Source organism: Herpailurus yagouaroundi, unplaced genomic scaffold (genome assembly GCF_014898765.1).
Source record: "Herpailurus yagouaroundi ecotype Mexico unplaced genomic scaffold, PumYag 141, whole genome shotgun sequence".
Classification (NCBI taxonomy): Eukaryota; Metazoa; Chordata; class Mammalia; order Carnivora; family Felidae; genus Herpailurus; species Herpailurus yagouaroundi.
Genome location: NW_024412396.1, coordinates 74,775,275 through 74,786,672, shown reverse-complemented (window position 1 = coordinate 74,786,672; position 11,398 = coordinate 74,775,275). Strand labels below are relative to the sequence as shown.

The 11,398-nt window shown below is 63.1% G+C and overlaps 2 protein-coding genes across 8 annotated transcripts in view; one reads left to right on the top strand and one right to left on the bottom strand.

Annotated features, from left to right (window-relative positions):
- The first annotated feature begins 2 nt into the window (after nucleotides 1–2).
- XRCC3 (X-ray repair cross complementing 3) lies at nucleotides 3–11,082 on the top strand. 4 transcript variants are annotated; one of them, XM_040478340.1, is made up of 9 exons: nucleotides 3–89; nucleotides 1,062–1,177; nucleotides 3,537–3,744; nucleotides 5,422–5,559; nucleotides 5,882–6,094; nucleotides 7,873–8,027; nucleotides 10,139–10,351; nucleotides 10,518–10,564; nucleotides 10,659–11,082. In XM_040478340.1, exons 3-9 carry the CDS (start codon nucleotides 3,690–3,692, stop codon nucleotides 10,888–10,890), a joined length of 1,053 nt encoding a protein of 350 aa, XP_040334274.1. In that variant the 5' UTR covers nucleotides 3–89; nucleotides 1,062–1,177; nucleotides 3,537–3,689; the 3' UTR covers nucleotides 10,891–11,082. The 4 variants fall into 4 exon arrangements, with proteins under 4 accessions (XP_040334274.1, XP_040334270.1, XP_040334273.1 ...); XM_040478336.1 differs by lacking the exon at nucleotides 3–89 and adding an exon at nucleotides 151–236; XM_040478339.1 differs by lacking the exon at nucleotides 3–89 and adding an exon at nucleotides 252–314.
- Nucleotides 8,842–11,398, bottom strand: part of KLC1 (kinesin light chain 1) — a 52,798-nt gene continuing 50,241 nt past the window's right edge. For all 4 annotated transcript variants that reach the window (XM_040478324.1, XM_040478322.1, XM_040478325.1 and 1 more), the window contains 2 exons: nucleotides 9,564–9,636; nucleotides 8,842–9,263 (listed from right to left, as the gene is read on the bottom strand). In XM_040478324.1, coding sequence (XP_040334258.1) covers nucleotides 9,601–9,636 — 36 coding nt within the window. In that variant the 3' untranslated portion in view covers nucleotides 8,842–9,263; nucleotides 9,564–9,600. The remainder of the gene's footprint in view (nucleotides 9,264–9,563; nucleotides 9,637–11,398) is intronic.

The following is an 11,398-nucleotide window of genomic DNA, read 5'->3' as shown; positions in this document are numbered from 1 at the left end:
CCTCGCCCCGTCAGGAGCCCCGCCCCGCCCGCGTGGATGACAACGGCCGCGTCCAATCGCTACGCCCGTCCGGGAGAGCGGGCCAATCGGTACCCGGGACCCGCCCCAACGCTGAGCTGTTCAATCCACGCAGTGGCACCTCCCCGGCCACTCCGCGGCCCGACACCAATCGGCAGGGAAGGCCCGCCCAGGCACACCCCGCCCCCCTCGGGAGGATGGAGACTTTGGATTGGCTAGTTTGTCTGCGTCATATGCTGCTTCCTCTCTCATTGGCAAATCCAAGCAGGGGCGCCCGGCTCTCATTGGAAGAGGAGGTTGTAGGGGGCGGGGCAGTGCGAAGAGGCGAGCGGAGGGCGCGCGGGGTGAGAGTGGCTGGCTGTGGGGCGCGCGGCGCGGGGGCGAGGGTCGTCCGCACCGTCGAAGCCCGCGGGCGGGCGGAAGGGACAGCCGAAGCCGGGGTCCTGGCGGTGGGAAGGAAGGTGGGCTCGGAAGCTGGGGTGCGGGGGCCGCAGAGGCCCGCCCTCGGGGCTGTCACCCGTAGGGACCGGAGCAGGCCGCCGCGCTGGGTGAAAAGGTGAGCGAGGGCTGCATGAAGTCGGGGTGTGCAGAGGTGGGGGACGGCGGGGTCATGGTGGGTCTGCGGGACCCCCGGTGTGGAGGAGCCGCTGGGGGGAACGGGACAAGATGGTTCAGGGGCTGGGAAGGGAAGGGGCTCTCAAAGGAGGAAGAGGGTTTTGAGAAGGGACGAGGGCCCAAGTGTCCAGGCCAGGCTGCTCTGGAGAAACCACCGTGGTGCCCAGGCACGGCCCCCAAGTCACCGGGGGGCGTTCCCTGCCGGGAGGGCTCATCACCCCCTCCAGGGAGGGGAAGCCAGAAAAGATGCCCAGTCTGGAGCCAGAGCCGGCTGCTCCCACCCGGGGAGGCACCCCGCAGGCAGGAGGGCGGGGAGACTGAGCAGCTCCTGTGGGATTTGCTAACAGGCGGGTCAAGAACTTGGAACAAACAGCCGGGACCTGCATCCCCCTTGCTGACTGTATGACCTTGGCTTGTCCGTTTCCTAGTCAGCCACACCGAGGTGGGAACACTGCTGTTGCGACGCTTGAGTTCGTGTTGTGCGAGGTGCCTGGAACAGTCCTGGGAACGGACTGTGTGTCTGATAACTGCCTGCACTCCTCCGGTGAGTTTGGGCATCAGTGGGGCCGCCTGTATTCAGCTTTGAACTTGCGAGAGACACGGGCTTTGGTTCTGTTCTGTGGGAGATTTGGGCAGCCCTCTCTGTGGGGGCGCCGTGCCCTGCCCTCTTTTGTAAGTCCGCCAAAGCTACTGGAAACCTGAGTCTTGCTGCCCGGAGTGCAGGTGGGCCGGTGGGCCAGTCTGTCTGTAGCTGGAACTTTCCATCCCTGGGAGGGGCAGGGGTGGGGTGTGGTTGGCAGTCGGGGTCCTCAGGCCTCTGCCCAAGGGGCCCTGAAGCAGGAGAGTGTGATTCCCCCTGGGAAGGCTCAGGGCTTCCCTCTGGCGGGACCTGAGTTGCTTGAAAGTCATATTCGATTCTACTGGTTCCCACAAACTTTGGGTTCTCTCCTACAGCTCTGACCCCCTTGCCCAGTGGCATGGTATGTTAACTGTCCCCTTAAACAGGAACTTAACGTTAATGCTCCGGGAAGCTGCTTCATGTGTCCGGGCCCGCTGTGGGCGTGCTCCGTGCCCAGGCCTCTCCCTTGCTGGAGGAGCGCGGGCCTGGAGGATGGCTGGCTCACGCCCCTGCCCCTAGGGAGGTGGGGGGACAGGGCACCCACCTGGGCCTGTCTGTCCAGCTCCCGGTCAGTGTCTGGTTTACGCAGGTGCTCCACCAGTGGTCACTCTGCTTCCGGACGCCCCGTTCCCCCACCACATAGGCTCGAGGCGCTGTGGTCACCTGCCTTGATATCCTGCCCTGTGTCTAGTGGCTGGTCAGAATCTGAGTTTAGTATCCAGGCACGTCCCTCTCCTGGCCATTCATCTTCACAGTCCAGACCCCAGTCCAGCCTGTTGGCCGCGTGTGTCACATCAAGGCCTTCCCTCCCCCAGGCACGCCCCAGGGCCTTTCCACAGTCTGGGGGTGGGGGGGGACACGCACCGTCTCTGGAATTTGGAAACAACAGACTTGGTATCTTGTCCCGGCATTCTCTTGTCCTGGAGGAGGTTTTGGGTGGTGCCTCCCCGGGTCACCTCTTCCCGCTCTTGTCCTCAGGGCTCCCAGAGGTGCTCTCCCCACCAAGCCAGGAAGGCACACCGTGTGTCCTTTGGCAACTTACTACTTGTCCTGGAGATGATCTTTTTCTTGCTTACCTGCTTTCTGTCTTCAGGAACCAAACGTCACACACATCACCAGCCCACTAGAACCTTCCATATGCTCAGGGCACCTTCGGAGCCCGTCACCGTCCTCACCTCCTCTCGCTGTGTGTGGCTGGCACTGGGGCCCTGCGTTCAGGCACCTCTGACGGTGACCCCGCTGTCCTCCAATTTGCAGTCCTGGTGGCCGTCGGGGGGCCGCGGGGGAGCCGGGGCTGTGTGTGTCCTCCCCGGCCTCGGCATGTTTCCTGTCAGCCCTGGCCTGGGAGCTCCTGCTCACGCCTGAGCGTCAGGCTCCTGTGCTGTCAGTTCTGGGTGTTTTGGATTTCTCTCTGCCACACCGGTTTCCCTGACCAGCCTGTGAACGTAACCGTGCAGGCGACCTGCTTCTCGAAGCTCCAAAATCAACCTGATGTTGTCCAAATGAGTAACACTCTAAGCGCTGCAAGGGGAGGCGACCTCCGACCTTCCCCCCGGCTGAGGCCTTGCTGGTGGACCTGGGCCCTGGGTTCAGCCTGAGTGGCTGCCGGCCTTGGTGTTCCCACACGCCCCGCTGCCCCCTCACCCTTGCTGATCTGGGAGGCCAACATGGAAACGTGGCTTGCTAGAGAGTGTCTGGGTGACCCTGGGCTAAGTAGGGCGACCAGCGAGGGTCGGGCTGGGCTCCAGTCCCCACGGCACTCAGTGCGCGGTCTGGGCCTCGGGAGGGCTGCTGGCCAGGAGAGGGGCGAGGCCGGCCACACGGTCTCCGCTGCTCTCCGCGGAAACAGCTGGGTGGTCGTGGAGGTTCCCGCTTGAAAACATCTCGCAGGATTCAAAAGTCACTTTTTCCATTCTTTCCAAATCCCCGCAGGGACACACTTCTGCCGAATGCAGAAGACGCTTCATTCGCGTGAGCCCAATGAGCATGGTCCCTGTCTGCGTCGTCCTCACCCCAGAGGTGGGCCAGGCAGGGTGCTCACCCGTGTACCAGGTCTCCAGGCCGGGACTCCGGGTTGAAGCACATGCTCATTTCTAACACTTTCTGCAGGGGACGGAACGGGGACTGCCTTGCGCTGCCCTGGCCTTTAGAGTGGGGGTGGCCGGGGGACATCCCTTCAGCCGCATCACTGTGCGGATCGAGTCTTGGTTTCTGAAGGTGTCGCCTTAGACTTACTTCAGTGGTTTTCCTGGTGCAGTGAAGTCTTTCCTCCAACCTCAGGCAGGGCTGACGGTGAACCCGTCACAAAGGAGACTGCGTACCCAAGCCACTGTCACCCCGCGGTGCTCTGCTCCTGGGGGGTTTGCACTGACAACAAGCGCATCGGCATTTGTGTCCCTGGGAGATTATCCGTGGTCGCAGTCAACCTGTTGAAGAAATGGATTTGGATCAGTTGGACCTGAATCCCAGAATTACTACTGCGGTCAAGAAAGGTATGTTTACCGGTGTTTGTGTCGAGTAGATACGTGAAGCGTGTGGGTGGACTTGTGTGTCATGTCCGTGAGACACAGCGAGGTTGCCGAGTCCCCCTTCCCCAAGCAGCTACTCCTGATGAGCAGCCAGTGCTGGAATGTGCTGCAGGGTCTTCAGGGGGGTGTGTGTGTGCGTGTGGACTTTTTTCAAGTTAAATTTTATTTTCATCAAAGTAATACACGTTTATTTTCTAAAACGTGAAACGGAACTACTTCCGCCACTCGGGAGTCTTTTGGCAATTTCTTTGTATTTACATCTGGACTTCTAAGAACGTGCTTACGTCGCCGTGTTCGGTTTGTCAGCGTCTGCGATCACGCACGGAGCGCCTGTGACAGGGGTGAGGGCTGGCTTCCTGGTGCACCTACTTCCCCCTCCCCCACCACAGTTGGAGCACAGTTTGCGCCGTGAGGGCTGTGACCGGGGACATCATTACTGCTGCTGAACTGCGAGGTTTTGACGGTTTCCTTTCTTATTACTTCCCCTCAAAGTTGGTAGTTGCCTCCTTTTTTCAAATTCTGTGTTTTCCGTGTACGTCTCGTTGTCTTTTCCCGCATCGTCCAGTATGTCAGCTACGGGTGCCTCTGTTTTAGGTGCCCAAACGGGTGAGCTGGACGGCTTCCCCGCTGTGTTTGTCTCCCGGTGCGTCCTTCCCCAGCTGCCCTGCACCAGCTGGCGTGCTGGGCCTCCCATCTCCCCCGTCTCCCGGGGCATGTGACAGGGAAGCTTGTTGATCACAAAGCGTGGAAGCCGGAGTACACGTGGGGGCGACTTGGTGATGTCTTACGTGGGGGAACAGTCTCTGGTCCTGCTCCTTCGTCCTTGGCTCTTGGTTCTTCCAGAGCCTTTCAGTCATTTTGTTGTGTTTTCCCTTTGGTCCAGTCTGTCCATCTGTCTTTTCACTGGAGCCTTCAGTGCACATGTATTTAAGGTAATTCCTGGTATGTTTGGGTCTAACTCTCTCTTTTGCTGAGCTACCTATTCTGTTGCTTTTTGTGTTGTTCTCCCTTTTTTGCCATCTGGGTTGGTTGGAAACATTTTTTAGCGCATTTTTTTTCCTACTAGCTCGCAAGTAATGTACTTATCCACGCCCAATAGTAATTTATCCGCTCTCCTCCCCAAATACCAGATCTTCTGGATATGTTAACTCTGTGACCCGCCCTCCCACCCGGCTGTTGCCACTGGCATTGTAACCGCCACGCAGTCTTAGCTCGGTCCCCACCTTCCCCGGCTTTCCGCTGCAGTGACGTTTGTTTGGAGCCTGGCTTGGCTTTCCTAACTGCACGGTTCTCACCCTGCCCCGGGGTCACCCTCAAGCCTTGCCTTGGTGTCGGCCTGCCTGGCCACAGAAACGCCCTTCCTTGGGACACGTTTTCAGGATGTGGCCACGGCAGGTGGCTGATGTGCTCTGGGCACCTGGGAGAGGCCCGTCCCCCTCTCGGGCCCCTTCCCTCCCCACTGCTGTCCTCACACTCTGTCCAGGGGCTCCCATGGCTTCAGGGAGTGGACGGATCTAGCCCCTGCCCGCTGGGTCCCCAGAACTGGAAGACCGTGTTCCGGAAAACACCCGTTGTCTTTGCCATGCTGCCTTGCGTTACTGTAGTCTGAACTTGTCCTGTTCTGTCTTTGTGTAATTTCAGCCAAACTGAAGTCAATAAAGGAGGTTTTGCATTTTTCTGGACCAGACCTGCAGAGACTAACCGGCCTCTCCAGCCTCGACGTGCAACACTTGCTGAGAACGGCCTCCCTGCACCTGCGGGGAAGCAGCGTCTTCACAGGTGGGCACTGGGGGCGGGTGGGGGGTGAGGAGAGGCCTCTGCTCTGCCCATGCCTGGGGAGGGATTGACGCAGGGCCACGGTCACAGCATCAGGACAGGGACACGGCAGGTGTACAGGGCAAGGGCAGGGGGACGGAAGAAATGGGACCAGGCCAGGCAGTGCGGGAAGCGGGGGTGGGTCGGCAAGCAGACCCAGAGCCCACGGGTGCCCAGAGAGCACAGCAGCTAGGAGAAGCTTCCACGCCCGCCTCCTCCCTGCCTTCTGGCTCCGAGGTCGCCTGGGCCCCCGGCACGTGGTGACCGACGCCCCCTGCGCCCCCAGCTCTGCATCTGTACCGGCAGAAGAAGAGGTTCCCCGCCCAGCACCAGCGCCTGAGCCTGGGCTGCCCCGTGCTGGACGGCCTTCTCCGCGGCGGCCTGCCCCTGGACGGTGTCACCGAGCTGGCCGGTCACAGCTCCGCCGGGAAGACCCAGCTGGCCCTGCAGCTCTGCCTGACCGTGCAGTTCCCTCCGCAGCACGGAGGCCTGGAGGCCGGTGAGTGGCTGTCCCCTCAGGGGGGCGGGGGCAGAGTTGGGGGAGGCGGGGGTCCCGGCCGTGCCCAGGTCGCACTCATCGAGTCGAGGCCCGACGCCACCTCCAGGGCCATCTTCCCGGGTCCCCGTCTCTCTCCGCATGCGCCGTGGATTCCACCCGAGGGAGAGGGCAGGTCTGAGGGCCGTGGACCCTGTAGCCTGCCCTCCGTAGGAAGTGGCCCCTGCTCCCTCGAGGACCCGGGGACAGTCTCCGTCTGGGCACAAAGTCCCCCTTAGGCACTTCTGCGCGCTCTCCCGCCGCCAGCCTGCAAACCACGTGGTCCACGGGGCTGGAAACCTCGGGCAAACATTTTCCTCTTTTTCCCTTTTGGGGACGGGGCAGACAGGACCACCGAGGACAGCGGGGGCGGCCGGCCCCTGAGGCGGTTTTGCGTCTGTCAAGTCTGCACAGGGCGTGCGGTGGAGGGAGTTTTCCAGGCTGCCCGTGCGGGTCTCTGAGCGTTAAAAACTTCAATCGTTCTTACTAAATGTGGTGCCAGAGCAGACAGGTCGCACCTCGGTAGCTCCTCGGTAAACGTTGCACGGTTCCTCCCGAGCTCATCTGCTCACCCGGCTTCCCGGACGGGCTGGTCCACGCGGTGGGCGGGGCACGCGGCCGGGGCCAGACCTCGCGGCCCGGTGACACACGCACGCCGCTGGGACCCATGCGGGGCGCTGGCAGCAGGGGCCTCACTTGGGGACCTCTCCTGCTTCCCCTGTGTCCCGAGAGCCGAGGACTGGGGTCGGTGCCGCTCCCATGAGCCCGGCCGTGGGCGGGGGCCTCTGGACCGCGCATGGGGGTTGCTCACCCGCGGCGGGCCTCTGTGTCACCCCCGCCCCTGCACCTCTGGGCAAGGGTGCAGGTGCCCGGTGCCGGGTGGACGGACTTGGCCTTGGAAGCCGGTCAGCGGACGTTTCCTGTGGCGAAATGTCCCTTTGGAGCCTTTGCCCCGGTTCGCGGTTGGGTCGCCTTCTGTGGCCGGCTTGTAGGATCCTCGTGTGATCTGGACGCGAGCCTCTCCCCAGACACGGAATTCACCGTGTTTTCTGCAGGGGTCTCCTCGTTTTCTTGTGGATTATCCTGTGATCGAGTCCAGTTTCTCTCTCTGCCTTTTCTCACTTGTACGGTCTGTGCCACATCGGAGACCCCCTCGCCCAACCCAGAGTCCTGAACACCCACCCGCGTGCTCTCCGGAGTTTGAAAGCGTCGGCTCTGGCGTTCGATGGGCGGATGGAGTCCGTGCCGGGGGTGGGGGAGGGCCTGGTCCCCGCGTCCCCGCACCATTCACGGGGAAGACTTCTTTCTCTCACCGGACTGTCCCGGGACCTTCGTTGAAAATCAGTTGCCACAGACGTTAGGGTTCGTTTGTGACGGTCCCCAGTTCTTCCCAGCGGACCTGGGGTACACTGGCACAGGGGAGCCAGGGCGTCACCCCAGGGTGTTCAGGTCACAGCAGCCCAGGATCACAGGAGCAGCCTCGAAAGGAGAATCTGGGAATCTGGAAAGCATGCTCCGGCAGAGCCTCTGAGGGGAATCCAAGGGCGTGTGCAGGCAGGGCATTTCCGGAAGCCCGCGGGCCCTGATGATCCCACTGGCTTCCGCTCGAGACAGGCTGGGGGCAGACCCGCGGGGTGGCATCCTGACAGCAAGGGGGCGGCAAGGGAAACCAGCCCCCCGTGCGGGGAAGCCACAGGGGGGCGGGCTGACCCCCCCCCCCCCCCCCGCCCGTGCCGCCCCAGGGGCTGTGTACGTCTGCACCGAAGACGTCTTCCCGGACCTGCGTCTGCAGCAGCTCATTGCGGGGCAGCGGCACCTGCGGACGGACGTTCCGGGAGAGGTGATCGACAAGATGAAGTTTGGCCACCAGATCTTCATCGAGCACGTGGCCGACGTGGTGAGCGTCCTCCCTCTCTGGCCCTGAGTTCTGTGGGGAAGGTGGTCAGGTGGGCCAGCGGACAGAGCCGCACACACGACACCCACACCGGGCCACCACCAGCACCAGGCAGCCGGTGAGCCGCCACAGGATTCGTGACCTGAAATTCAGGCTGAACCGGTCGCCCCGCCCACGGGGAGTTGCGGAGGGAGGCCCCACACGCCACCCACCGTCCACCGTCCCGTCCCCCACGGGGTGTGCTCCTCAGTCCCCTCAGTAGCAGAGAGCACCTCCCTTGCCTCCTGGCCACCCGGCCACCCTGCGGTGACCATTCACTGCCCAGAGGACAGGCCGGCTGTCCCGGCGAGAACAGTCTGTCGGGTTTGACTTCTACCCCTGACGGAGCAGAACGTGCATCAGGGCACAGGAGGTCCCCACCTGGCTGCTCCGAGAGGGGGGCGGGGGACACGTATCCGGAAGCATCAGCAGCATCCCTCCCTGCAGATGGGCAGCCGTGGGGCAGGAAGCCCCAGGGAGAGGGCTAGGACCACAGTGGTCCTGGCAGGCAGGGGAAGCGGCCCTGTGACCTGGTCCGTGCTCAACTCCAATCATTATTTGAGGGAGGGACAAGCAAGCAATGAGTGGAAAGGGTTCAAAAGCTGAGAATAAACCGTATAGCAGGAAAAAAAAAAAAAAAGCCTCTGCATGGGGCTGGGGGAAGCAGCTCCTTGCAGCCCAGCTTCCCGAGTGCACCCCCGCACCCGCTGGGCAGGGTCCCCGGTTCCCGGGGGACCTTCCCCCACTTAAGAATTGCTATAAAAATTGCAAGTAAAGGGTAAGGCATATAAACTTTTTAATTTTAACAAAATTTACAATAGAACATATCACACACAGCTTCGGGAAGTGACACGGTAAGATTGGGCACACGGGCCCAGGCAGCCAATGCCTCTTCCTTGCACTTTCGGGACACGGGTGTCCCGGGAACCGCGGCCCAGGGGGGAGGCTGCGCCCACCCCGTCACCCAGGAGGGGCCGAGCGTGGCCATGGCTTTGCAAGCGACGCGTCCTGGTGAGCGGTGTGGCTGTTAGTAGGACAGTGTGCTGGTGGCACGGGGACACAGAAGACGAGGTTAGTGCTGCAGGCTCTCAGCTCCAGGGCCCTCCAGCCTCGGTGACCGTCCCCTGGCTGTCACAGGGCAGGCTCTGGCTGCACACGAGCAGTGTTGTCCTGGGTCCTCCAGGGCCGGGTGTGGTTTCACTGCAAGAGAAGGCAGCAGTCAGGGCCAGCGCTTTGAGGCCCACGGTGGTTTCTGAGAGCCGTTCTGAAAACCGCGCTGGGGGCACCAGGCGTCTGCCCTCCTGCCCAGTGTCGGCCTGGAGCCTGGGGCCCTGCCCTTGGTGCACAAGCAGGGCCTCGGGGCTGCGGTCCCCGTTTCCACCTCCTGGGGGAGGGGGCCCCTGAGTCCTGGCTCCGCAGGGAGCGAGTGCAGCCACCACCTGCCCAGCCCCTAGGTGTCCCCAGAGCTGCCTACGGTGACGGAAAGGGGACGGGACTCACGTTAATGCTGGCGTCCTCGAGACCACTGCTGCTGCCTTCATGTTCCACAAAAAGAGGCTCTACCGAGGACGCCCTAGAGGTGGAAGCACAGAACTGGGTTTCATTCAGGGCGAGGAACCAGACACTTGGCTGCTCTCTGGCGGCACGGCCAGTGTGTGGTCACCCGGCACCAGGGCCTGAGGCCGTCCAGCCCCACCCGGGAGCCTGGCCAGGGCCGCTCAGGGCACCGCACTCGGGCCCCAGAGGTAGGCGGGGGTGGCCTGCCCCTCCCCCCCCCCCCCCCCCCCCCCCCCCCCCCCCCCCCCGCCATGGGGTAGGGCTGGGCAGGGGACAGGGCTCACCACCACCCCTAGACCCGCCTGACGAGAGTATGGTCCCAGCGACCAGGGCGGTCGGTTATGAGCCGGCTTTCTGCTATGGTAGCACCCCAGGGGTCAGCTCCTGGCACGGGGCCACCAAAGGACGAAGTCCCGGTCACCGTGATGGCCCACGGGGTGAGGAGTAAAACGGGAAGGCTGTGAGGGGCTCTTCAGTGCAGGACACAGGCGCTGACCGCCAGCTCCCTTGGCCTCTAGGACGCCCTGCTGGAGTGTGTGAGTAAGAAGGTGCCCGTGCTGCTGTCACGGGGGATGGCCCGACTAGTGGTCATCGACTCCGTGGCGGCCCCGTTCCGCTGTGAGTTTGACGGCCTGGCCTCAATGCCCAGGGCCAGGCGTCTGCAGGCCTTGGGGGCCACCCTGCGCCGGCTGAGCAGCACGTTCCGGAGCCCCGTGCTATGCATCAACCAGGTGGGCCCAACCCCAACACCCTCCCTCCCCTCCCCCCCCACCCCCCCCACCCAGCTTGGATTTTAGGGAAGTTCAGAGGGGTGGGGGTGGAGGAGTGAGGCCACTCATGCTGGGGCAGGTGGCGGTGGGGTCCTTGCTGCAACTGACCCTGGTCTGGATCTCCCAGGTGACGGAGGCCGTGGAGGAGCGGGGTGCGGCACCCGGGCCACAAGGGTGAGCCGGGCCCAGCCCACGGGCAGGACAATGAGGGTGGCAGTGGGTCCCCCAAGGTTTTGTCGGTAACCGTTGGGCCTGTTTTCTGTCTCAGTCTCTGGGAGGAGCGGGTCTCTCCAGCCCTCGGAATGACCTGGTCCAATCAGCTCTTAATGCGGCTGATGGTCAGCCGGCGCCGCCCCGAGGAGGAAGCCGTCCTCCCCCCGCCCGGCCGCCCTGACCGCACCCTGCGGGTGATCTTCGCCCCTCACCTGCCCCCCTCATCCTGTTCCTACACCGTCAGCATGGAGGGGGTACGGGGGACTCCCGGGACCGAGGCCCGTTGACGTGGCAGCTGCAGAACGGCCGGCCAGGTCCCAAGAAACCCCGAGTCTGGCCGAGCCCTCCACACTCTGCGGGCACAGGGGACTCATGTCTTGACCCGGGACACCCATCGCTGGGACAAGGTCTGCTCCAGGGGTTGGCTGCCCCTTCTCAACGGCGGGAAGGCAGTAAGCACGGATGACCCGCCTGACGTGGCCTCCCCCCCGGGCAGGGCTGTCTGCCTTCACGCCCCACGCCCCCACTGCCCCCCGGAACAGCGGGCCCTGGACCCTTTCGCCATGGCCTGTTCTCTGCCGGGCACTGTCCTAAGTAATTCATCCACGTTGGAGTGCGTCTCCTTCGCGGCCCCTGGGGATGGGCACAGTTACCGTCCTTGGTCTCAGGGAAACTGAGGCACAGAACAGTGAAGTGACTTGGCCAACCTCCCGCAACTCCACGAGCCAGACGCTGATCCCCAGGCTGGTACCAGGAGGGCAGGGACATAACCTGACCCAGTACTAGGGTGGAGGC